Consider the following 27,750-nt stretch of genomic DNA (forward strand, 5'->3'; position numbering starts at 1 on the left):
CAGGACCACCTGGTGTCTGAGGAAATCGGAACTAAGGCAGTTCCGTAATTATAACAAATGTAAATAAGGGTCACTCAAACATAGCGAGCGATGGTGGTATAGTGGTGAGCATAACTTCCTTCCGAGCATAGCTGCCTCCCAAGCAGTTGACCCGGGTTCGATTACCGGCCATCGCATTGATAATGTAGTTATGACTTTATTTTGTGGACAAAATAAAATTCGAACGCGGCAATTGCCTATAAATGCGCTACCCGTTCTAATTTTATTTATTTCGGACGGAGAATTCGGTTTCAATTTCTTTATCCTGAAAACAACGTTGAAATAGAAGAATAATTGAATAAATGAATTCTCAGTCAAACATAAGGACAACAAATAAAAATAGAGGAACACATGTCAGCTCACACACTGTTCACTGCACAATCCTGGTGCTTGATGAAGTTAACATGAACATTGCTGAGGTGATTACATCATTTTGAGAGATAAGCATCTGCGCTGGCCGAGTCGTTAAGGCGTTGCACTCAAAACCATCGTTTCCTCGCGAAGGTTCAAAGTCTGTGCGCAATGAGCGAGATTGGAAATGTTTAATTGGCTTCTCCAGGGCAGCCCGTGTAACTTACTGTGGGCTCTTTCTATAAAGACCGGGAACTGTGCTGGCATCGACAATATGGGCCGAATGGCTTCTGTGCTGTCACTTCCATGAGAAAAATCATGACTTGAGAAGAAAGAAAAAGAGCAGCACAAGGACAAAACAAGGTCTTATTTCAGAGAAAGATTCTTGTGTCATGGTACGCAGGACGTAAGAAATACACTTAATCAGAATACATTGAATGAATGAGAATTTCAAAATGCTGCAGCTGGTCATTACTGGGCGTTCGGTATTCCTGCTTAAAACAGTTTGTGAATGGAACGAACATGTGGATTATTTGGAAGAATAATCATATTGGAACGTTAGTAAAAGAGGATTATAGACAATCATAAGACATCAGGAAATTTCATGTTAGAATTAATTTCAAAATGTCTATGAATTAAGTGGTCACTCAGCCCAGGACTCCAAACACAAGCGATAAAGTGATGGAATATATTCAGATATCAGAGAATTCTGCAACCAAATCGATGTTGCTTTAAAATCTCCCAATAATTTCTGACAGACCCAACCGAGCTGGGCAGCTCATTGAGAAAGCAGCTATTGCCATGCTTACGCATCAGATATATTTCTGGCACAAAATGATATCCGAGAGTGTGTGGAAAATGTGTGTGAGAGTCAGAACTGGGTCCGAAATGTAACCAGTGGTGGCAGCACAGAGCAGCTTAAAGGAAGAGAGCGGACGGTGCAGAGACAAGCTGTTGTCAGCTCCCGGATCCTCCAGTAGTGTTTCTCTCTCCTCACAAACTCTCCCACTGCAATTCAAATTAGACAATCTAGATTCTCAGACTGACGTACTTCTGTTACTGAATTCCGAACGTTTCCTGTCGTGAAAATTCCATCTGAATTCAAGGCAGCAATTCCCATTTCAACCCGTTTCTTTCCTGCATTGATCGCGATCTGTCAGTTGAGCGCTGACTTAGTCTTCGTTTGTCGACTGAAGCCTTAAATTCTCTCTTCAGGTCTGAGCAGCGCGATCCAATGACAGGAGAATCTTGTGATTTGACACAAGAAGGACTGGGAAATCAGGCGCTGAGAGCGGACACACAAACACAGTAACATTAATCTAACCCAGCCGCCCCTTTGACACACTCTCGCTGACACAGTGTTCACCTCTGCACATTGACAGGTCAAACTGTGTCTCAGATTGACAGCTCCGAGGACAGGCTTTCCTCTCCTCTCGCTCTGTGCTGTGGATTCGGGGAGAATAATTGGAGTTTCCCAGCTCAATGACTATTAAAGCCCCTGAGGCCGGCGATGCTCACAGTGTCTGTTCCCCAGATTCGCGGGGGGGGGGGGGGGGGGGCGGGGGGGGGGGCTGCAGCCAATCAGATCTGTGCCTGGATTAACCCAGAACTGGTTGAAATTATGATCTTGTTCACAAGCTGAATTCTATTTGTTCAGATGAAGATACAGATGGTTTGCACTCAGTCATTAACCAACAAGATCCGCCCTTCATATACAGTTAACGAGTGGGGATGGAGGGATAGACATGGACAGAGTGAGTTAGAGTGTCTCAGTGGCTGAAATCCTTGTAAATTACGGCTTTATCCAGAAAGATTCTCTTGGAGATTCTCACTGATATTGCAACAGAGACACATTATTAATCCCACACTCAGGGACAGTGCTGCATTTTGACAGAAGGGATGGGGAGAGGCAATAGAAACTGAATGGTCCAGTTCTGAGCAGTGTGCAGGCTCAGAGTGACCAGAGGTTCAGCGAGATCTTCGAAGGAGAGACGCGAATTTGGGAGAGCTGTCAGGAAGGCGGATTGGATGTTTGGCTTCATAAATGGAAGCCATGATGTGGAAATGCCGGCGTTGGACTGGGGTAAACACGGTAAGAAGTAAGCCACCAAATAAATCTGTTGGACATTAACCTGGTGTTGTGAGACTTCTTACTTCATAAATGGAGGCATTGAGTATAAAAAATGGAAAATTATGCTCAATCTTTATAAAGCTCTGCTTAACTGCAGCTGTTTTAGTATTGCACCCAGACCCGTTAACGACACTTTAGAAAGTGTGTGAGTGTCCTTAGGAGATGTAGTGCTTTGGATCCAGCGATGATGGATTTTAGCTAAAATGTTTGGCTGGATAATTCGGATTTTCTCTCTTTGCAGCTGACGGAATTGAGTGGTAATGTAAGAGACGTGTAAAAGAGCATAACACATTGAACACAGGCCAAGTTGCTGCATTAGCTGCGAGCAGAAGGATTCAGGGACAGGCAGTGAAGATTTAAGACAGGATGTATAGGAGGCAGAGGATCCCAAAAGCGCGGAAGGAGGCCATTCGGCCCAGACATTCTGCACCGACTCTCCGACAGAGAATTCCTCCCTGTAACCACCCGTAATTACACTGCTAATCCCCCTGACAATAAGGGTCAATTCAGCCTGGCCAATCCACCCAATCTGCCCACCATTGGAGATGCCAGTAAACCGGAACACCCGAAGGAAACTCACGCACGCGGGGAGAACGTGCAACCTCCACACAGACAGGCAGCCAAGAATGTTAATAATGAAATTTAGTTTTCTGCCGGTTACAAACGCTGGGGATTCCCCTTCAATTTGTGGCACCTGGGAATCAGCGAAGCATCCAAAAATAGAACTGACAATATATATAACCACGGTAGGTATTCACATGGTACTGACATTGTGTATGACCTTGTATCTGTTGACCGCGTGGCCTAATGGACACGGCGTTTGACTTCGATAATCATACTGCTGATGCTATCCGAAAATTGCAAGTTCGAGTCCTGTCGCGGTCGTTTTAAGGAGAAATCAGGTCAAAGTTCCGGAAAAAACGAGATGTCCTTCTTCAGCTGAAAGCTCTGCATTTTCTTGCCAACATTGCAGGGCGCTATCTGAGAATGCACTTCCTTGTTGTTTTCTTCATTCAATTTTCTAATCTCATTATTTTATTCTCCTCCCAAGAAATCAATCTTATCTTTGAGATCTTAATAAATTCTTGATGCTCTCGAATGGAGCAACAGGCTTTGCAGCAAATGGTTGAATCGAATTATGTGGAGGGAATTCTAATATCCTCAGGAAGGGGTTTAATAATGAGCTGAATGAACTGTTTCTGTTTACTTGGGATGAAAGGTTATGTCACTGGGCTGGTAATCCAGAGGCGTGCATTAATCATTGGGAAGACGGAGTAAATCCCACCACTGGTGAAATTTAATTCATTGATGAAATCAATCTGGAATTGAAAGCGAGTATCAGTGATGGCGGCCTTGAAACTGCCGCCGATTGTTGTAAAACCTCATCTAGTTCACCAGTGCACTTTAGATAAAGAAGTCTGCCCTCCATGTGACTGCAGACCCAGAGCAATGAGGGTGACTCTTACCTGCCCTCTGAAATGGCCGAACAAGCCACTCTCAGTTGATGGACAATTAGGGAAAGACAACAAATGCTGGTTCAGCAGGCGACACCAACAGGCCATAAAAAGTAGAATCATTAAGTCGAAAGAGAATGGCCTGGTAACGGATTGAGAAACTGGATGCTTCTTCTGCTGCAATAACAAGGATGAGGGAGGCCTGATGCTGGGCTGTAAATTAGTGAAAGATTTTGAAAAATTTCATTTCGACTCAATAGGCCAGAGAAGGGCAGATAAAAATGTATCTCACTCTCTCATACATCTCATTGATGGCTGGTTGCTTTAGCACAATGATGTACATGCGACCAGCATATCAGCGAATCCTAAGAGTGTGAGAGAAATTCCATCAGTAATGCTTCCCCGACATCCTCCAGATTGAAGCGAGGCAGCATTCATGCTGATGACTGGGAGGAGTTTGTTACTCATCGTTGAAAATGGCCAAAACATATCCTTCAATCTACAGCACGCTTTTATGAGGCAGAATGGCGGGAGAGAAGAAAGTAACAGAGAAGAAAGCTCCATGGGCCGAGAATGGGCCTGTTCACTCACTTGAAGACCCATGGCAGTAATTCACGGCCCTGACTGGATGTCATCCCCGAATCAAGAGACAGACAACGATAACAACTGCTTGTTACAAAATAACTACCATAAAAAACGACGTGCAACATTAATATTGGTAAAATTTCCCCACAGTCTGAACAATTCTTGTTTATTTATCCCTCTCTGGTCTGTGAGCTTCGCTCTACCTGGGTGTGCTGACATCTACTGGCCGCAACCCAGAACTTCAACAGAGGGAAGACGTTCACATCAAGTGAGCGTGTTCCAGGAAGAGGTCAATATGAATAATTAATAATGGGGTGTGATTGGATCGACCTCGTACTTTAATCATTAAATCCACTATAGAAATCAATGTTAAATTATCATTCAGTCGGCAGCATTTTCAATTTGCTATCGACCAGAGCACTGGCAGTTGGCTCGTTGGTCGAGTGGTATGATTCTCGGTTAGGGTAATATTAGTATGCCAGAGGTTCCGGGTTTAAAACCCGGACATGCCCAGCGATCGTTCATTAAATCGGGAGCAGGTTTGAGCTCATGAGAAATCATTGCAGTGAATATGTCACTGCAGAACACGAGAAGAAACGATCGCCAGATTTAAATTTCGTTTGACCATTCAAAGGTACTGAAGGATATGACACGGGAAATTTGCGAAGAGACTGGAAATAATTTTGAGTGGCACAGTGGTTAGCACTCCTGCCTCACAGCCCCAGAGACCCGGGTTTGCTCCTGGCCTTTGCTGACTGTGCAAAATTTGCACATTCTACCCCGTGCGTTTCCTCTGGGTGCTCTGGTAGACTCCCGTGATTCAAAGATGTGCAGGTTAGGTGGATTGGCCATGTTAAATGTTCCTTGGGAGTCCTTGTTCAAAATTTCAAAATATGTGTCAAAATTGCACAGATTCAGTGCCTAATGTACACATCTTTGGAAATTTTTCCTCTGGCTCTTGATGAACGCTTGACTGGAACATAAAAACCTCTATCATTGAATCCCTACATTGCAAAAGGTGGCAATTCGGCCCATTGAATCTGCACTGATTCTCTGACCTATCCACGCAACCTCACATATTTATCCTGTTAATCCTCCTAATCTAAACATTCTGGGCGACATAAGGGTAAATTTAGCAGGGTAAATCCAGTTACCCTATCAATGGAGTGTGGGGGGAAACCAGAGCACCTGGAGGAAAGCCACGTGGACATAGAGAAAACGAGAAAAATACGTACAGTCACCCAAGGCCTGAATTGAGACCAGGTCCCTGTCATTCTGCAACAGCAGTGCGAAAGCCACTCTTATTTCTCTTTCATAAAACCAAAAGACATAGGAGCAGATTTAGGCCACTCAGCCCATCGAATCTGCTCCGCCATTTTTCTCATTCCCATTCTGCTGTCTTTTCACCATAACCCTTGATCCCCTTATTAATCAAGAATCTATCTATCTCTGTCTTAGATACACTCAACGACCTGACCTCCACAGCCTTTTGCAGCAAAGATTTCCATAGATTCGCCACTCTCTGGCTGAAGAAATTCCTCCTCATCTCTGTTTTAAAGGAACGTTCCTTTAGTCTGAGGTTGTGCTCTGGTTCTAGTTTTTCCTACAAGTGGGAACATCCTCTCTGTGTCCACTCTCACCAGGCGCCCCAGTATCCTTTAAGTTTCAATAAGATCCCCCCTCATCCTTGTAAACTCCAACGAGTACAGACCCAGAGTCCTCAACCGTTCTTCATACAACAAGGTCTTCGTTCCATGGATCATTCTTGTGAACCTCCCCTGGACCTTTTCCAAGGCCAGCACATCCTTCCTTCGATACGGTGCCCAAACTGCTCACAATACTCCAAACGATGTCTGACCAGAGCCTTTGCCAGCCTCAGAAGTACATCCGTGCTCTTGTATTCTAACCCTCTCGACATTGCATTTCCCTTCCTAACTGCCGACTGAACCTACACGTTTACCTGAAGAGAATCCTGAACAAGGACTCCCAAGTCCCTTTGTGCTTCTGAGTTCCTAAGCATTTCACAATTTTAAAAGTAATCTGTGCCTCCATTCCTCCTTCCAAAGTGCGTAACCTCACACTTTCCCACATTGTTTTCCTTCTGCCATTACTCTGCCCACTCTCCCAGCCTATCCAAATCCTTCTGCAGCACACCTGCTTCCTCAATGCTACCTTTCCCTCTACAGGTCCTCACAGACTTCTTTCCGTGAGGAAAAATACCCAACTTCTCAATCGATCTTCATTGCTACAAATCTTTGTCAATAGAATCATTCATGTGGATATCCTTTGCACTCTCTCCAAACTTCTTCAAGTGTGGTGCCCAGCACAGGACTCAGTGTTCCAGGTGAGGCCTATCTAGTGTATTTAAATCTCAACATGATCTTCTTATTCATGTATTCAATCCCCCAATAAAACATAGGCTGTCATTTGCTTTATTACCTGCTCTCTCAACATGCCTGCTCTCTCCACATGCCCCGTGGCACGGTAGCACAGTGGTTAGCACTGCTGCTTCACAGCTCCAGGGACCTGGGTTCGATTCCCGGCTTGGGTCACTGTCTGTGTGGAGTTTGCACATTCTCCTCGTGTCTGCGTGGGTTTCCTCCGGGTGCTCCGGTTTCCTCGCACAGTCCAAAGATGTGCGGGTTAGGTTGATTGGCCATGCTAAAATTGCCCCTTAGTGTCCTGGGATGCGTAGATTAGCGGGTGGGATATGTGGGTCGGGCCTGGGTGGGAATGTGGTAGGTGCAGACTCGATGGGCCGAATGGCCTCTTTCTGTACTGCAGGATTTCTATGATTAGAAACAACTGAACTCTCACCTTTAATGACTTTTGTACTGAGAAACCGAGATCCCTTTTTCCTGCATTTCCTTAAGTGTTTCTCCCTTTATTTCTCCACACTCTCAAAATGAATCGACTCACACTTCTGTGCATTGAACATCATCGAGTTAGGTGATTGACTCGCACAGGTGCCCGACTGTGGCAAATTGGGGAATTTCACAGTAACTTCATTGCAGTGTTAATTTGAGCCTTACATGTGACTAATATACTTTACTTTAACTTTACTTTCCTTAATTTTACTTCATCTGCCACTCGTCTGCCCAGAGGACAGCAATGGAATCATTCACTCAGCATCTACACATTGTTCTGAGCTCTAGGGTCTCTCAGAATAATTCACTCGGCCTCCCAACATGGAACAACCACCTCATTCCGGGGGGTAATCTAGTGAACCTTCTCTGTACCGCCTATAATGCAAGCTTATCTTTTCTCAAATGTGGATACCACAGCTGCACACAGCATTGCAGATGTGGTCTCCATAAACTCCTGTACAATTGTAGCAAGACACTTTTCTTCATCTCCTCCAATTCACTTGCAATAAAACCAAACATGCCATTTGCCTTTGTAATTGCTTGAATGAATAATCCAGATTGTGCTCCGAATTCTCCAGAACATTTGAAATCCGTCACATTTCAAACTCTCCGCAACTCTGAAGAAGAGTCACGGACACCGAAAGCATTAACTCTGTTTCTCCACCGATAGATGCTGCGAGACCTGCATGCGGTTTCTTGCATTTTCTGTTTTTATTTCAAATTCCGTCACTGTGCCATCCTCATGTCCTTTCAGACACATATTTGTAATTTTTTAACTCTCCAGTGACTTAGGCCACCAACTGTCTTGTCATTTAATCAGTGCTGCACTTCTACTTGTTTAGAAACAACAAGAGAACAGTTGACACTCGATTCAGTGATGAATGATGAATGAGAAATTATGTGAGGAGTTATGACAGAAAATGAACATCTCCGCCTTCTCCCTGTAACGCGGCAGATAACAATCTAATTCCTTTGGAACGTTTCAATTGAATCTGTATCCACCACACTTTCCAGCAGTGCATTCCAAACTTTAAACTCTCACTGTGTGAAAAATGTTTTCCTCGTCTTCCTATTCCTTCCTTTGCTCATCATGTTCAATCTGTTCTCTCTCATTCATCATCATTCCACAAGTGGGAACAGTTTGTCCCTATCCATTCTGTCCACACTTCTCATGACATTTAATACCTGTAAGTGGAACCCCTGATGGAGTGGTAAGATATTTAAACCAGTAGACATTAAGGCATGGATACAACTCGCAGCATTCAGTTAAATGACTTTTAAATACGTTTATGAGCGAACACGAAGTAATGTGAGATGCAGTAATTTCATTCAAATGAGGAATTATGATTGTAAAATACATATGCGGATATTTTGAATGGATTATTATTGACTTTGAGGAAGTTACCAATTGGCAGTAAACCAATCCAGATAACCCTTTGTCAAAGGGTCATCTGGACTCGAAACACGAGCTCATTTCACTCCTTACAGATGCTGCCAGACCGGCAGAGATTTTCCAACATTTTCTCTTTTGGTTTCAGATGACAGCATCCGCAGTAATTTGGTGTTATTTTAGAGTTGTACTATTGGCACCTCATTTAGAGTTGTAGGAGTGAGAAACGTCACTAATCAAATTGATTAGATACTTTGGAACTGTTTTCCCTTTACTTTTCATTGTCTCTCTATAATCTTCCTACCAGAAGGAATCACTTCACAATTCTCAGCTTTGAATTTCATCTGTAACTTGTCCACTCATTCCATCAACTTGCCGATGTCCTTTTTGAAGTTTTACACTATGCTCCTCACAGTTCACGATGCTTCCAAGTTTCACATTGTCCATAAATTCTGAAATTGTGCCCTGTGCACCATAACGTCTGTCTAATATATCCTGGTGCATGTTCACAGTATCTACACCTTGTGTGCATATCAAACTGGGTTGAGGCTTAAAACAGAAAAGACGAGCCAATGCAGATACCTGCCTGCATATTCCACATAAATGCTGCAGAATTATAGTCAAGTGGTTCAGTTATTATTGTTAAGAGGTAGTAACAGAGGATGGTTTCGATCCATCAGCCTCTGAGTTATGGGCCCAGCACTCTTCAGCTGCGCCACTCTGCTACACAAAGTCCATCTTCGCTTCCACCCGCCCACACCCCCCCCCCGCCCCCCCGCCTCCACTACCCAGTCTCCACCCCCTCACACTTCCCCACCACCCCTGTCCCCTTCTCCCTCCTCCCCTTCCCCTCCTCCCCCGTTCCCCCTCCTCCCCTTCCCCCTCCACCTCCCTCCCCCTCCTCCCCCGTCGCCCTCCCCCCTCCCCCGCCCCCACCTCTCCCCAGCTCCCTCCCCCCTTCCCCCTCCCGCTCCCCCTCCCCCTCCCATCTCTCCGTTCCCCCTCCCTCTTCCCCCTCCCCCTCCCCATTCCACTCCCCTCTCCCCTCTCTTTCTCCCCGTCCCCCTCCCTCCTTCCCACTCCTCCCTCCCCCCTCTCCTCATCCCCCTCACCCTACCCCCCCCCCCACCCCCGCTGCCTATCAATGCAATCAGTCAGATATTCACTTCCACACTTTTGTTTAACACCATCACCCGTGTCAGGAGGCTCAGTCTGGTTACACAATTCCACTGCATTACACCAAGAATAAAGGGTCAGAGAAAGACACACACAAAAGCAGCCAAAGAGGTTGTTTGTTCACGTGTAACGACAGTCACGAAATTAATCAGTGATGTTTGAAAGGAGTTTTCTCTTGTAAATATGTTTATAAATATATTTCCCGCTGTGTAACTGTGCTCGCTGCTGTTCAAAGATGTTCACTGTTGTTGTGCAAAGTGTTTCACTGTATTTCCTGCTGTGCTCTATGATATCGAGGTTTACAACATGGAAACAGCCCCATCGGCACAACCTGTCCATGCCGCCCAATGTTTTACCACCGAGCTATTCCCCATCGCCCGTGTTTGCCCCATACCCTCCAGACCCATCTTCCCCATGTAACTGTCTCAATTGTTGTTGAGAGATGATTTCTGCTGTTGTGTAAGATGCTTCCCTGTTGTGTTTCCGGCTGTGTAAATGTTTTTTTCGATTCTGTTAATATGGCCCCTGCTCTGCAAATGTGTTCCATGTTGTTTGAGAAGATTCTCCGTGAAGATGTTTCTGTCAGTAAATTGTTGCATGTTTTGTTAAGATGTTCCCCGTTCGTATGCTTTCTTGCATATAAAATTGATTCACTGCAGATTGAGGTATTTTGGAGAAAAGAGGAGCCGATGTAAATACCTGTCTGCAGACTGCACGTAAAAGCCACAAGTCGGTTCATTGTCAGTGATAATAGGAGTAGCAGAGGATGGTTTCGATCCATCGACCTCTGGGTTATGGGCCCAGCACGCTTCCGCTGCGCCACTCTGCTCCGGTAAAGGCTGTTTCTGCTGCCTATCAATATAGTCAGGCAGAGTTTCGCTCCTGTATCATTTCATGCACGTTCCAGCGTCAGGACGCTCAGCCACTGCATCAAACCGAGAATAAAACAGAGAAAAACACAAAATAGCAGTAAGAGAGATTGTCTGGACACGTAACGACAGGCAAAGGTGATGGGAAACCGGGAAAACACGGAATTGGAAAATCGATCACTATTTTTAAAGGAATTTTCTGTTGCAAGTACATATTTGTAAATATATTTCCTGCTGTGTAACTCTGCTCTCTGTTGTTGAGAGGTGCTTTCTGCTGTTGTGTAAAATGTTTCCCTGATGCTGTCAATATCTTTCCGGTTGTATAAATATGATCCATCTTGTGTACTTTTTAAAAATGTTCTGTTAATATATGCCCTGCTCTGTAAACGTGTTCCGTGTTGTGTGAAAATAGTCGCCGCGAAGGTGTTTTCTGTTCGGCAGAAAGATGATTAACTGGTCTCATAATGTTCCATATTGGGTTAAAATGTTGCACGTTGTGTTAAGATGTTCTCTATTCTTGTATAAAACTGGTTAAACTGCAACTGGATAGCGATCGCCCAATTTCGACTGCATTTTACCCTCTGTGAGTGAATGTGATTGGGGGATTCAGATCGTATCCAAACATGCACGTGAGTGAGATTTGCTCTGTATCTATCTGTCTCTGGTTGTAGTTGCGAGTGTTTATTTGTTTTATTCATTTCGAGAGGTGGGCATCACTGAAGAGGCCAGCATTCATTGCCAATCCCCAACTGACATTCGGAAGGTGATGGTTTGCTGCTTTCTTGAACTGCTGCAGTCCATGAGGTGTCGGTACAGCCACAGTGCTGTTCGCCATACAGTCTTTCAGGATTTTGCCACTCTGACAGCGAAGGAGCCGCGATGTATTTCCAAGTCAGGATGGTGAGTGGCTTGAGGGGGAGCTTGCAGTGTTGGTGTTCCCATGTATCTATTGCCGCTGTCCTTCGAGATGGTAAGAACATAAGAACATGAGAAATTGGAGCAGGAGTAGGCCACCTAGCCCCTCGAGCCTGCCCCGCCATTCAATAAGATCATGGCTGATCTGATAGTGGTTTAGTTCCACTTACCCGCCTGCTCCCCAAACCGTTAATTCCCTTATTGATCAGAAATCTATCTACCTGTGACTTAAACATATTGAACGAGGTAGCCTCCACTGCTTCAATGGGCAGAGAATTCCAGAGATTCACTGCCCTCCGAGAGGAGAAGTTCCTCCTCAGCTCTGTCCTAAACTGACTCCCCCTTATTTTGAGGGTGTCCTCAAGTTCTTGTTTCCTTTCTAAGTGGAAATAATCTCTCTGCTTCTACCCTGGTAGAGGTGGTGGGTTTGTGGGTGCAGGCTAAGAAGAGTAGATGAAGAAATATTGCTCCCATTGCCTACGGAGAGAAGGATGGCTTTTAATGTGCAGAGTGTTTAGGACCTGGGATGCACTGCCTGAGAGGGTGGCAGAGGCAGCATCAAATCAGGGCTGTCAAGGGGGAATGGAATCAGCACCTGAAGTGAAAGGATTTCCAGAGTTATGAGACAAGGACGGGAAAGGGATGAGCTGAGTTGTTCTTGTACAGATCAGCATAGAGACAAAGGGCCGAATGGTCACCCTCTCTTTGTTGTATCCATTCTAAGATTCGAGATGTCTGAGTGTTGGACTCATTCTGTATCGCTCTGTCTCTGGTGCGACATATGTGTGTGATGTTCATTATGAATCTCTCTGAGAGACTTTGCAAATCTGTACACATTCTATCTGGAAGGTACATAATTGAAACAGGGCCTTTTGTTCTAATTAGTACAGGATTCCACACTATTCTCTACTAAAAATCTTCAACGTTACATCATCTGCTTATCTCTTAAATTCATTCTCCATCGTCTCATTACCGAGATTTTCCTTTCGTACATCTGTGCCAGTCGACTCAACTGCTCCAGGTAATAGCAAATTCGAAGTCATACTGACTGCATTTAAAAGTACATTAATATTGATTTCTCTATGGAATGTAATGCCGATATCCAATCATTAACTCCTGTTTGATCTGTCTCTGCAATCGCGACAGTTAAGATGCATTTTTCCGCTCTACTGCAGTTGTGTATTGCGGCCAGTGGATGGCAGCACACTCTGGTAGGCTGAAGTACAGACATCAGAGAGGGACACAACAGACAAGAATTGTTCACATTATATTGAACCTGGACGGAGGAATTTAAAAATACTAAATCTGTTGGCCATATCATTTTGAAATCTACCAGTAGCTGCTTCCCTCTGTATTCGTCAGTTAAATCCTGATAAATGAGCAAGGCGATACTTATAATTGAGTGTATTAGTGCCGGTTGGCATTTTATTTGGAACCAAATGGCATTTGAATGATTAGCTTAGTTAGAATTTCATTAAGCAACAGTTTAATTATTAGCACAAACCTATTAAAGCATATTTTACAGAAAGTTTTACCTATTTCTGATTGGGGATATTGTATGGAGAGAAATTTGCTTTTCTTGATATATATTACTGACCTATATCTGGGTGCTTAGGTTTCGCTCTCAGAATTTGTCAGTGGTGCAAAATTTGAAAATATTATGATTTTTAGTGAGGAGGATATTGATAATCTGCAAGAAGATATAGACAGGCTGGTGGAATGGGCAGACACGTGACAGATACAATTTAATTAATGTAAGGAAGTGTGAAGTGATGCATTTTGGTCCGAAGATCGAGGAGAGGTGATATAAAATAAAGGATACACCTTTCCCCGTCCTAATCCCCATTGCACCTTTGCCATGCCAAGATTCCACAGTCTATTCACCCATCACAGAACCCATTGAATATCCAGCCTGCAGTCTACAGTGCACATTCTACTTGCACATTCATCATTCAACATTTAACACTCCCATTGTCCGATGTACCTTCACCTTGCAACATCTCCCTGCTCCGTCTCACAAGCCAGCCAACGTCGCACCTCCACTCTGTCCATTGCCCGTGCGAGGCTTATCCTGCCCAGTCCACATTGTGTTTCACTTTGCTCAGATACAATGCCCAGATTGCACACTGTTCCAACTTTTATATTCTCCATTAATAACAAATGAATAAATAGAACCATCCCTTGATTAAACACTGTCACTTTTTAGTGGGTGAATTTCATGAAGTGCTGTGCTGGTTCCCTCCTTGACCTTGATGCTTCTGTACAAATGTAGTCAAAGGAAAATTATCCAAATATATCTTCAATTCTCCTGCTCATTCACAAGGAAATGAGCGGGTGATGGATACAGTTTCAATAGTAGATTTAAAAGATAGAGAATGGATTTACAAATTTAAAATCCAAGGGAGTGATCAATGCCTGGCTGTGGCGACGAGAATAACAATGCACATTTTCAATTTGAATTGTTCAAAATACTAGAATGGAATATTCATTGTGGATGAAAGGAAACTTTAAACTGTGCAACTGTGCTGTGCTTCAGCGGCTTGTCATATAGTCATAGAGGTTTACAGCATGAAAACAGGCCCTCGGACAACTTGTCCATGCCGCCTTTTTTTCAAAACGCCAAAGCTAGTCCCAATTGCCCGCATTTGGCCCATATCCCGCTATACCCATCTTACCCATGTAACTCTCTAAATGCTTTTTAAAAGACAAATTTGTACCCGCCTCTACTACTGCCTCTGGCGGCTTGTTCCAGACACTCACCATCCTGTGGGTGAAACAAATTGCCCCTCTGGACCCTTTTGTATCTCCCCCTCTCACCTTACAGCGATGCCCTCTAGTTTTAGGTTCCCCTACCTTTGGGAAAATATATTGACTATCTAGCTGATCTATGCCCCTCATTATTTTATAGAGCTCTATAAGATCACCCCTCAGCCTTTGACAGTCCAGAGACAAAAGTGCCAGTCTATCCTGCCTCTCCTTCTCACTCAAACCATCAAGTCCTGATAGCATCCTAGTAAATCTTTTCACTCTTTCTAGTTTAATAATATCCTTTCTATAATAGGGTGACCAGAACTGTACACAGCATTCCAAGTGTGGCCTTACCAATGTCTTGTACAACTTCAACAAGACGTCCCAACTCCTGAATTCAATGTTCTGGCCAATGAAACCAAGCATGCCGAATGCCTTCTTCACCATTCTCTCCACCTGTGACTCCACTTTCAAGGACCTATGAACCTGTACCGCAAGGTCTCTTTTACAGGAATCTCCATTAATCCATCACCGGATGAGCATATCCAGCATTTTCGGTTTTTGATTCTGGTTTCCAGCTTCCAGCTTTGCGTTGTGTTCTGTGCAGGTGTTTAACTGGAACAGGGAACAGATTCTGATCAGCGCTGTGACAGATAGAGTAGAATGTGCCCTCGACTATCAAGCCTGTGAGATTACACTCCGAGCTGTCCACGAGAATAAGGAAGAGAAATAGGGAGGATCATTCTGTGATGGACAGATTTCATGTACAAAGGACAAAATGGTCTGTATTCCCACAGCTGTTTTAACAGACATAAGATGTGGCAACATGACTTGCAATCAATAAAGTCCCTCTTCACAGTCCTTGACGTTTTAACTACGAGATTGTTGAACTTCCCAATAGTTTCCACATTGTCAAATATCCATATATGGACAAATAGAGCAAACTTCCAGCATGTGGCTCTGTGGCGCGATGGGTAGCGCGTTAGACATCTAAATAATGGCAAGTCAGCTATTCGAAGGTTGTGGGTTTCAGTCCCACCAGAATCGGACTTTGGATCCGAAAAGTAGAAAGCAGGTTGCTGCTCCGTTCATGTGATTCAGCTTCGGCACCGACATTTCCTGCTCTGACATCTCTCCCTGCTGTTTCTGTTTACTTGGGTCCCAGGGAAACCACTGACTCAAAAATAAATCGCAAACCCCGGGGGCTTTCTTAAAGTTTGACACGACGTTCGCTGGTTGGGTTAGAAATAGTAGCATCTTTTTCAATTAGATAGTTCGCTTCTTTTGAAGATCACGAAGATTAAACAACACACACGTGCAACAACAACAACTTATAAATAACTCCAATCAATAAATACATATCAGTGCCCTGAAACCTGGTGGTGTTATTCTGATGTGTCTGCTGCGCTTGTCCTTCTCGGCTGTCGTGGTCGTGGGTTTGGAAGGTGCTGGCAAAGAAGCCTTGCTTTGTTGCTGCAGTGCATCTTGTAGATGGCGCAAACTGCTGCCATTTTGTGTCGGCAGTGGAGGGAGTGAAGCTTTATGCATGGGAAGCGAATGAAGTTGGAAGCTTTGTCCTGGATAGACCCAAGTTTTTGTAGTGCTATTCAAACTGCATTCATCCAGGCATGTTATCTCAGGAAACCAAGTGCTCCCGTTTCCTCCCACAGTCCAAAGATGAGCAGTTTGGGTGGATTTGGCCATGCTAGATTGCCCCGTGGTCCCCAAGGTGTTTGTATAGGTAGGTTAGCGGAGTGGATGCGTGGCGCTGCGGGAATAGGTCCTGTGTGCGATTCTCTGTCGGAGAGTCGGTACTAACTCGATGGGCAGAATGGTCTCCTTCACCACTGTCGGGGTGGTGTGATTCTAAGGCGATTTGACTCTGTTCGAAATTCCCTGAGAAAACAATGGAACGCTATGTTTGTAGAACTTGGAGAATTGGATTCATTGCAAATTAAATGTTTTTTTACTGCAAGATGATAAAAGTACCTGGATCAGGTCAATAAATAGTCAAGATATTTGTGCAGACTCTCGAACTATGTATTTTTTATCGTTGTAGATTATCCACTGTGAAGGGAAAGACAACATTGACAAGCAAGAAATGGATATTGCGACTTCCGCAGTTGCAAAGTTCACTGGAAAGGAATCCGAGGATCTGAATCCAGAATCTTCTAGTTTAGTAAATCGGTGCTTTAACCAACTAAGCCACAGAGCCTGATCCTGCTCTTCGTGGGTACAGCAGAATGCTAGAAATACATTCCAGATCTGGTGGTATGAGTGAAAAAAGAGATATTACCAGATCTGTAACGTACCTCTGAAAATAGAGACAGTTCACATTTCAGATGCAGACCTTTCACGGGAATGACCGGTTCTCTCTCCACAGATGCTATGGGATCTCGGATAGATTCATGAAAGAAAAATAACTGAATCCCACAGTGGCCCATCGAGACTGCACCGATTTACCTGTAGACCTTTCAAATCCGCCTTTCCCCGACACCCGCCCACCAGGGTCTCAGGGGAGGTGCTCCTATGGAATTCACAAAAGAAAGCACATCAGAGGGAATCACACAAATCACTCAGTGAAACACTTCCACTAAACATTGAGAGGTTTATCGTGAGCTTGGATCCACTTACTGTTTTCAGACACACATCTGGTATAAAAGTAGCCGTGTTCAGGATGTGATTCACACACAGTTTTCTGCTCTGAAGGCAGATGTGCTCCTTCTGTGGCACGAGGTGATTTTTAAAAAGTACTTTATTCATACGGGATATGTGTGCCGCTGGCGCGAGAAGCATTTATTGTCCAAATTAATTATCTTTGAGTAATTGGCGATGAATTCATTCTGGTGCCGCTGCAGTCCATGTGGTATATGTGCATACACACTCCTGTTCGGGAGGGAGTTGCAAGATTGTGAGCCAGCCAGGGGACGGTGATACATTTCCAAGTCAGGATGAAGTGTGTCTCGGAGTGGAACTGACAGGTGGTCGTTGTTTCTCAGCATCAGCTGCCCTTGTGCTGCCAATTTCTTGGGTTTGGATGCTGCCTCGCGAACGAAAAATCACTGTCAGGAGTGGGATTTGAACCCACGCCTCCAGAAAAGATTGCGACCTGAACGCAGCGCCATAGACCGCTCGGCCAACCTGACTACATCCTCAAAGCGCAAAATTTCTGCACAAGTCGATCTGAATTCCACCTTTATTGTCATTACATTTATAACTCGATGTATTATTCTATTTTTGAACCCCAACCAGAGTCCTGTATCTGAGTCCCATCCTTTCCCAAGCTGCCGGGGGCTGAGGACCTTCTCATTGCTGCATTGCGCTGTTTGCTCAAATCAACAAAGACCCAATTCCCGCCCTACCTGTTCCTTACACGAAGGTGTTGAGAGTGTCAGCTCTGAGCAACGTGAAGTATCCATAGGAGTGTTACATCCTGGCGACAGGAATATCTCTCCACAGCTGCTTTCGGAGCTACTGAATATTTCCAGCATTTCCTCTTTCTGATTTTGTCCCTTCATTACAGGAGTTCATTTACTGACAACCCAAAACTTGTCTCGAGGGCGCAGGTCCAGACATACCTTTTCTGTGATCTTCACACAGACAAGTTCACTCTTCACTTTCCAACACACAAGCTTTAAAATCGGCTGCTTCCATACTCAGCACCCTGCGGCATTGCCTTCAAACCTCACCCCACCCTCCACCCGACCACCAGGGCCTCAGTCGTACAAATGCTTCTTGGGAATTCACAAAAGGAAGGGGATCACAGTGTTTGTGAGGGAATATAAAAGGTTAATCCACACTCACAAACGGACTGATGATGTGAGAATCTCTCTCTCTCACGTATACACACACACACACACAGACCACCACCACCAAGGCAAATGGTGAAATTTCATCAATTAAGGACATCTGGGATTAAACGTCTGACGACCATGAATCGATTGTCAAAAGGAAGACAACTGCTTCACTAATGTCCTTTAAGGAATGAATATTTTAACTGGTTTGGACCTAAACGTGGCCCCCGACCCACAGCAACTTTTGTGACTCTAAGCTGCCCTCTGAGGTGACCTATCAAGCCGCTCAGTTCAAGGGCAATTTAGGATGGGCAATAATGCGGGCCCAGCCAGCGACGTCCACATCCCAGGAATGAATAAACAAAATAAATCGATGAGTCATAATGAGGGGATACAGAAACTCATTTGCAGTACCAAAGGTTGACAGAGACAGAATTAATTGAGAAACCATGTTTCAGTTCCGGATGCTGACAGTCAGAGCAAGTCCCTTCGACACGCAGTTTAACTGATAGAATCAGAAAGATCCCAATCTTCATTGAGCAGCAGATAATGCAAAACACATTCTGAATACAGACAGATGCACCAGAAAAAGCATTCCTTCTGGTTGCATCACAGCTTGGTGCGGCTCCTGCTCTGTCCAGGACCGCAAAAAATCGACAAAGTGTCCTAAACAAAGCCAGTACATCACGCAAACCAGCCTGCCATCCATTGACACGTCGCGTTGCCTTGGAAAAGCAGCCAGTTTAATCAAGCAGCCACACACCGTGGACAGACTATCTCCCACCGGCTTCTGTCGAGAACTGGATACAAAAATCTGACGGCAGGCACGAACCAAGTAAAGAACAGCTTCTTCCTTGTTACCATCAGAATTTTGATTGGACCTATCTCGTATTAATTTGATCTTTCTCTACATGTTGATGTGACTGTAACTCTACATTGTGCGCTCTCTCCTTTCCTTCGCTATGTATGGTACGCTTTGTCTGCGTAGCATGTAAGAAACAATACTTCTCACTGTGTACTAATGCATGTGACAAGAATAAATCAAATCAAATAAAATCAAAGAATATGACACAGATATCAAGGTAAAGTCGCCGTAGTTGCAAATGACCACAGACTGCTTTCCCCCTCAAAAGAGAGAGTTTACTGGTGGCGATTTAGCCCAAGGGTTACCACACCTCAGACGACAGGCAATGCTTGGAATATCTAATGTGCGATCGAATAGTACATCTGGATTTTCTTTGCAGAAAATTTGTATCAAAATCCTGGTGTTGTTTTTAAATCCGGGGATAATATACGGCTGTTACAAACTGCCCTGCCACCTTCAATGATTTGTACACAGGTCCATATATTTCCCGCTGTTCCTGTATCCCCTTTTGAAATTATATCCTTTATTTTGTATTGCCTCTTTGCGTTCTTCCCACCAAAATGAATCACTTAATTCTTCATCCGCCACTTGTCCTCCCATTCCACTAAGCTGTCTGTGTCCTTTCAGAGTTCGACTGGAATTTCTGTAGTTCTTTTCAGAACCAAAGGACGTCCCAAATCATTTCACTGATAATAAAGGATTTTTGAAATATAGTCATTGTCCAATTGCTGAACTTTTGAACTGTCTGTTCGATACGTCAGACATTCCCATATGGGGATGGGGAATAAGTGCACCAGGTGTGGCTCTGTGGCGCAACGGATAGTGTGCTGGATTCCTCGTCATTGTCTGGCGAGACAATCACAGGTAAACGTTGAAGAAATCAGCTGTTCATAAACTGGTTCGTTAGATGTTGGTTATAGTTGCGATGACCGAATTGTTCAGGCGTTTGATTTAAAATCTAATGTGGTTCACCGCGCGGGTTCGAGCCCCCAGGGGTTCGAGAGTGGATGAAACTGTTCATTTTCTTTAATCACCTCCAGAGGGCTGATCACTGACTGGAAAACTGATCGCCATTCCTATTGGATTTTGTGAAGATATCGACGAAATATTGAGTGAACAGATGGAAAAGAAGACGATAACAATGTCTGTTTGATTTCTGTATTTTGGGAGCCGATCGTGGCTCTGCGAGGTGAAAGGGGTGAGCTCAGAGGTGCGGGAGATGAATAGGGCACGGTTGAGCGCCCAACCAAACACTGAGGGTCGGGGTGGAGGCACCTTGCTTTCAGGAAGTTGGAGTCCATGTCAGGAGCGCCGATTTGGAAAGAGGCATCAGGGGAACAGTTCCGACTGAGGTAAACAAACTAGGGGAATGTGGATGGCGTCCTTACAGGGAGCGGGGTATGAGGATCTGTACTCGGCGTGTGAGTCGGTGGGGCATTAATTACTGGTGGTCAGTCTATCTAGAATTGGAGGCAGACAGGTCAGGGAAGGGTAGGGAAGTGTCGCATTTGGACCATGCGAAAATGCGAGGATAGAAAATGGAAGCAAAATAGCAATTTTTTCCAGACGCAGATGAGAGCAGGAAGCAGCACCGATACAGTCATCGAAGTAACGGAAAAAGAGTTGTGGGGTGGGAAGAGCGGGTGGCGGGGGTGGGGGGGAGGGGGGCGGATGGGGGGCGGAGGCGTTGGCAGTGGCTGAACAGGATTGGAACAAGAGATATTCCACATACTTCACAAAAATCACTCACTTTCAGGCGCGTAACCGGAGCCTAACGGTGCCTTTTGTGATGCTATCTGAAGATGACAGTTTCCAACCCAGTCAGTTTGTACAGAAATCTGATGGAACCTCCTCAAAATCGAGCCTCTGAACTGAAATCCACTATTTCTTTCAGAAATTGCAGGGAGCTTTCTCAGAATTACTTCCCTTGTAACTTTGTCCATTTAATTCTCACTTACCTTAGAATTTTTGATCCGAACAATTCCACAATATCTGTTTGATCTGGATAAATGATTAATGTTCCCAACTCGAACAAAATGCTTTGTTATCAATCGGCCAATGGGAATTCTGTGGATGGAATTCTAATGTCCTCAGGAAGAGGTTTAATAATGAGCTGAATGAACTGTTTTTGTTCACAGGGATGAAAGGTTATGTCACTGGGCTGGCAATCCAGAGGTCCGGACTAATATTTGGGGACACGGAGTAAATCCCACCACGGCAGCTGGTGAAATTCAAATTAACGGATTTAGTACATAGAAACATGGATAGAAAACAGAAACAGGAGTTGGCCATTCGGCCCAAATAAAGCTGGAATTGAATGCAAGCTTCAGAAATGACGGCCTTGAAATTTCCGTCGATTGTTTTCCAGAGACAACATCACAGAACAACAGAGAACATGTCACACCACAGGACACGCCTTTACAGAACCGAGAAAACTTCTGCACAAGATGGATCATATTTACACAACAGGGAACACATTTACACAACAGGGAACACATTGACACAACAGGGAATAATTTGACAAAACCACAGTGAAGATCTGTCAACGCCAGAGTCACAGTTCCACAACAGCGAGAATAGTTACACAGCACAGAACACAGTTACACAGCAGGAAACACATTTCAAAACAGGGCCTAGCTTTGTGTAACAGAAAACAGCTTTTCATAAATACTCATGTTTTCCATCTCAGTATCTTGCTGGTTTGCTCGGCACCTTTTCTGTCTGTCATTGTGCGTGTATCCTGATAGTCTCTTACTGCTTTTCTGTGTGTCTTTCTCTATCTGTTACACTCGAGGTGATGTCATGTGTTATTCTCCAGCCAGGGTGTGCATCCCACCACGGAGGGTGTTGTTTTATCAATAGTTGTCGGACTGCCGCGCAACAGTAATAGGCAGGAAGTGATTACGTTTCGGAGCAGAGTGTCGCAGCGGAAGCGGCCCTGTAACCCAGAGGTAGATGGATAGAAACCACCCTTTGCTATCGAGTTTTCTTTCGTATCAAAAAGGCATATTCGGCTGCTGTCCAATAGCAACTCTGTATTTTCTCGGCCGCAAATTTGCTTCGTCATGTTGATTTGTGATACTGTGGGTGGCACAGCGCATTTGTCCCAGGTTTAGTTCAGTTGGCTGGATAGCAGATTCAGCCAACGGCTCCCCATCAGTTCCCGTATCGGTTGAGATTATTGATACAGGCCCCGCCTTCTCAGCCTTGCTCCCCGCCTGAGATGTGAATCCTCCGGTTCAATCACCAGAAGTCAGCTCTCCCCTGAGATGTTCGCTGAATCATCTCGGACCGTGGACGTTGCTTTAAATTTGCAAACAGCAAAAATATGACCTGCTCGTGGAAACCGGAGGTATCCCTAAAATATCATTTCATCATAATTTCGAAATGTATCATTTCGCGAACATTTGCAAACAATCAACTTTCCCCGGATGCAGAATCCAAAGACCAACTGCAGAAATCCTCCAGGAGCCTGACGTGAATTAAACACGGAACCTTCTGACCTGGAGGGACCTGAGAAATAAACTGTCTCCCTCTTTACTTCCTATGGATTTACATCGAATGAAAGAGTAACAACGAACCGAGATTAATGAGAGAGCAGGAACACAACATTGTCCTGCGGGAGAAATGTCTTCTTGTTACGGGTCTTAAGAGCACAAGAGCTGTTTTGGGGCAACTTAAATGCGTGACGAGGTGGCCGAGTGGTTAAGGCGATGGACTGCTAATCCTTTGTGCTCTGCATGCGTGGGTTCGAATCCCATCTTCGTCGTAGATGCATTTTCTCTGTCTTCGTATTGACCCAGAGATTGAGGGTGAATTGATGACTGATATTGAGGTTTCCGAACAAACGTCAAGTTTCGACCGAGTTCTGCAGGTGTGAGGGGTGAATAATCCAACACCATTCCATATTGCTCATCCAAATGAGAAACTCCAGCTGGCAATTGATTCAAGCTTTGAGCAGGAGTTTGCCACCAGGAGAACATGTGGTTTCAGAAGCTCCAAAGCAGACTCCAGCTTCATTTGAGGCACCAGTTGCGGATTTTGTCTTTCCAGAATCGGACGTTCCGCCATGAAAATTAGTGCCGCGTTTGGTGGAATGGTCTCGTTCAATTGCCCGTTCCTGTCACGAGCATTAGCATGTTAAGTATGTGGGGTTATGGGATTGCTGATGGCGCAGGCTTTATCAGCCGAATGACCTCCTTCTGGACTGTAGGGATTCTATGAAGTTCGGGGCGACAGTTTCACTTCTCTGAGAATATGCCCAACTGTTCTCGCATAAGATAAAAACTTCTAACCAGTCAATGCCTGTTTGAGTACTGGCAAGGAATAGGGCTGACATTGAATAGGTTCATATTGAATTAGTTACAGCAAATTGATTCTTTAAGAGGTGTTGGTGCATTGCTTTCAGAGAGACTGTCATAGTTCCTTTTTTTGTTCAGTAATTTTGTTAATCTACTTGGAGCGGGTGCAGTTTGTCAACATCTGTGCCTCTCGCTTGGCCACCTCTGTGGGCAGCAGCAGCTCCAAGAGTCAAGTGGGCGATGGTGGTGACTGTGTGAGCATTTGATCAAGGGTCCTGGCCATCACAGTGGTGACGTATTTAATTCGCTATCGCAGGTCAGAACAGTACAGAACAGGACTCCTCAAATGAAATTCACTAACGATTCTCATTATCCATGAGTTGTTCATGGAAATATTTCTTCAATTTGCTTCCTGTGTAAACTTCGTTGCAATGAAAGAATAGGCCTCAAAGCTATTCAATGAGTTCTCAGTCAGAAACAACAGTGAAAAGGGGGGTTAAACTGTGCAGAAAAACGCGACAGCCAAGATCAGTTTACAAATTGTGTTATGGACACACCTTCGTGAGCAACGAAAGTACTTCCGTAATTATAACTAATGAAAATAACAATCACTTTAACAGAGCAAGCGATGGTGGTGTAGTGGTGAGCATGGCTGCTTTCCACGCAGTTGGCCCGGATTCGGTTCCCGGCCATAGCACTGGTCATGTATTTAGGTCCTTATCCACGGCCTCTTGCGTTTCAAATCATGTGGTCAAAAACAGTTCAAACGCAGCATTTGCTGGAAATGAAACAAAAAGGACGTTCCGTTTAAATATTATTTATTCGGACGGAAAATTCCGCTTCAAATTCTCTTTGCAGAAAAAAAATATTGAAACAGAGGAAGAAGTCTCTGTGTTAATGAATGAGTTCTCAGTCAGAGACAACTATATAAAGTAAAGGAAACCGAACACAGTTGACGTCCCTGACTGTGATCTCAATAATCCAGACCAAGTCAACATGAACGTTACTGAGGTCGTTGCATCGACTGGCCAATAAACAGCTTCGATGGCAGGGTGGTTCAGGCGTTAGACTTGGAATCTAAATTTGCTTTGATTGGAGACTTTTTTTAACTGAAAGAACAGGCCTCAAAATTATTCAATGAGTTCTCAGGCAGGTACAATGTTAAAATGTAGGCTTAAACTGTCCAAAAAACAAGAGTGAACAATTTCAGTTTACAAAATGTGCGTCAGGACCACCAGGTGTCTGAGGAAATCGGCAACTAAGGCAGTTCCGTAATTATAACAAATGTAAATAAGGGTCGCTCAAACATAGCGAGCGATGGTGGTATAGTGGTGAGCATAGCTGCCTTTTAAACAGTTGACCCGGGTTCGATTCCCGGCCATCGCATTGATAATGTAGTTATGACTTTATTTTGTGTTTCAAGGCATGTGGACCAAATCAAACTCGAACGCGGCAATTGCCTCTAAATACGCTTCCCGTTCTAATTTTATTTATTTCGGACGGAGAATTCGGTTTCAATTTCTTTATCCTGAAAACAATATTGAAATAGAAGAATAATCTAATAAATGAATTCTCAGTCAAACATAAGGACACCAAGTAAAAATAGAGGAACACATGTCAGCTCACACACTGTTCACTGCACAATCCTGATGCTTGATGAAGTTAACGTGAACATTGCTGAGGTGATTACATCATTTTGAGAGATAAGCAGCTGCGATGGCCGAGTGGTTAAGGCGTTGCACTCAAAACCATCGTTTCCTCGCGAAGGTTCAAACTCTGCGCAATGAGCGAGATTGGAAATGTGTAATTCGCTTCTCCAGGGCAGCCCGTAATATTGAATTGTAATTTACTGTGGGCTCTTTCTATAAAGACCGGGAACTCTGCTGGCATCGACAATATGGGCCGAATGGCTTCTGTGCTGTAACTTGGCTGAGGAACTGGTGCAGGGGGCAGGATTTCCAATTCTTGGATCATTGGGACATCTTCTGGGGCAGGTGGGACCTGTACAAGAGAGACGGGTTACACCTAAACTACAAGGGGACCAATATACGTGCAGGGAGATTTGCTAGTGTTATTGGGGAGCGTTTAAACTAGATTTGCAGGGGGATGGGAACCAGAGTGCCAGAGCAGATAGTGGAGCAGGGGTAAAAAGACAGGTTAGTTCAAGCAAAATCACAAATGGTTGAGTGTGGTGGAAATAATATTTTGAGGTGTGCCTATTTCAATGCCAGGAGTATTGTGGGGAAGGCAGATAAGCTGAAGGCGTGGGTAGACACATGGAAATATGACATTATAGCCATTAGTGAAACTTGGCTACAGGAAGGGCAGGACTGGCAGCTCAATGTTCGAGGGTTCCAATGTTTCAGGCGGGATAGTGGCAGAGGGATAAAAGGCGTGGGGGGGGGGGGCGGTGGCATTGTTGGTCAGGGAAAATGTTACAGCAGTACTCAGGCAGGATAGATTAGGGAGCTTGTCTACAGAGGCCCTATGGGTGGAGCTGAGAAACAGGAAAAGTATGACCTCGTTAATGGAGTTGTATTATAGACCACCCAATAGTCAGCGAGAATTGGAGGAGCAAATCAGCGGAGAGATAGCTGACAACTGCAAGAAACACAAAGTTGTGATAGTAGAGGATTTTAATTTTCCACATATAGATTGGGACTCGCATACTGTTAAAGGTTTAGATGGGGTAGAGTTTGTAAAATGTGTTCAGGAGTATTTGTGAAAAAAGAGATACGCCCAGATCTGGAACGTAACTGTGAAAATAGAGACAGTTCACATTCCGAATGCAGACATTTCACGGGAACGACCGTTTCTCTCTCCACAGATGCTATGGGATCTCGGATAGATTCATGAAAGAAAAATAGTTGAATCCTACAGCGGCCCATTGAGACTGCACCGATTTCCCCGTAAACCTTTCAAATCTGCCTTCCTCTGACATTGAACACATCAGAGGGAATTGCACACATCACTCAGTGAAACTCTTCCGCTAAACGTTAAGCGGTTTATCTTGAGCTGGTTCCATTTACTGTTTTCACACCCACATTTGCTATAAAAGTAGCCGTGTTCAGGGTGTGATTCATACACACAGTTTTCTCCTCTGAAGGCCATTCTGTGGCGCGAGGTGATTTATTTAAAATACTTCATTTAAACGGGATATGTGTGTCGCTGACCCGGGAAGCACATATTATCCAAATTAATTATCTTTGAGTAATTGGCGATGAATTCATTCTGTAGCCACTGCAGTCCATGTGGTGTCAGCACATGCACTGCTGTTCGGGAGGAATTTCCAGGATTGTGACCCATTGGAACAGCAATATGTTTCCAAGTCAAGATGATGTGGTTTCGGAGTGCAACTTAGAGCGGGTCGTTGTTTCTCTGCGTCTGTTGCCCTTGTGCTGCCAGGTGAGAGATTTCTTGGGTTTGGATGGTGCCTCGCGAATGAAAAATTAAGGTCAGGAGTGAGATTTGAACTGTCACCTCCAGCGGAGATTGTGACCTGAGACCGCTCGGCCATCCTGACCAGCGACGTCAATGTTTAATATCTCTGCACAAATCGATTTGCATTCCATCTTTATTGTTATGACATTTGAAACTCTGTCTCCGACTTGACTGATTGAGGGTGAACTGATCACTTATTTTGAGGATCAGGGACCAAGTGAAGGTAAGACACAGAGTTCCACAGGTTTGAAGGGTGAATAGTCCGGCACCATTCCGTATTCTTCATCCAAATGAGAAACTCGAGCTGACAACCGATTCAAATTAGGACAGCAGCTTTGGGTAGGAGTTGCCACTATGAAAACATGTGGTTTCAGAACCTCCAAAGCAGCCTTGATTTCATTTGCGGCACTAGTGGCAGATTTTGTCTTTCCAGAATGGGCCGTTCCGCCATGAAAATTAGCGCCGGGTTAGGTGGAATGGTCAAGTTATATTACCCTTAGTATCAGGAGCATTAGCATGTTAAATACGTGGGGTTACTGGGATAGGGCCTGCATGTTGTTGGCACAGGATCGATGGGCCGAATGGCCTCCTTCTGTACTGTTCGTACTCTATGAAGTTCGGGATGGCAGTTTCACTTTCCTGAGAATATTGATGACTGTTCTCTGATAACATTAAAACTTCTCACCAGTCAATGCCTGTTTGAGAACTGGCCATGCATAGGGCTGACATTGAAACGGTTCATATTGAATTAGTTACAGCAAATTGATTCTTGACGAGATGGTAATATAATGCTTTCAGAGATTGTCATAGCTTAGTTGCGCTTG

General features: G+C 44.5%; 1 protein-coding gene and 3 non-coding genes across 4 annotated transcripts in view; 3 read left to right on the forward strand and 1 right to left on the reverse strand.

Moving 5' to 3' along the window:
- LOC144482317 (uncharacterized) overlaps positions 1–27,750 on the forward strand; it is a 474,174-nt gene that overhangs the window by 259,434 nt on the left and 186,990 nt on the right. Inside the window, exon 3 of the mRNA XM_078201490.1 lies at positions 14,724–14,731. Within this exon, the coding sequence (XP_078057616.1) occupies positions 14,724–14,731 (8 nt within the window). The remainder of the gene's footprint in view (positions 1–14,723; positions 14,732–27,750) is intronic.
- On the reverse strand, positions 10,751–10,822 carry trnam-cau (transfer RNA methionine (anticodon CAU)). Its single transcript has one exon. It is a non-coding gene; the product is annotated as a tRNA-Met (tRNA).
- trnas-gcu (transfer RNA serine (anticodon GCU)) lies at positions 22,872–22,953 on the forward strand. The gene has a single exon. It is a non-coding gene; the product is annotated as a tRNA-Ser (tRNA).
- On the forward strand, positions 24,800–24,871 carry trnak-uuu (transfer RNA lysine (anticodon UUU)). Its single transcript has one exon. It is a non-coding gene; the product is annotated as a tRNA-Lys (tRNA).

Source organism: Mustelus asterias, unplaced genomic scaffold (assembly GCF_964213995.1).
Source record: "Mustelus asterias unplaced genomic scaffold, sMusAst1.hap1.1 HAP1_SCAFFOLD_35, whole genome shotgun sequence".
NCBI classification, from domain to species: domain Eukaryota; kingdom Metazoa; phylum Chordata; class Chondrichthyes; order Carcharhiniformes; family Triakidae; genus Mustelus; species Mustelus asterias.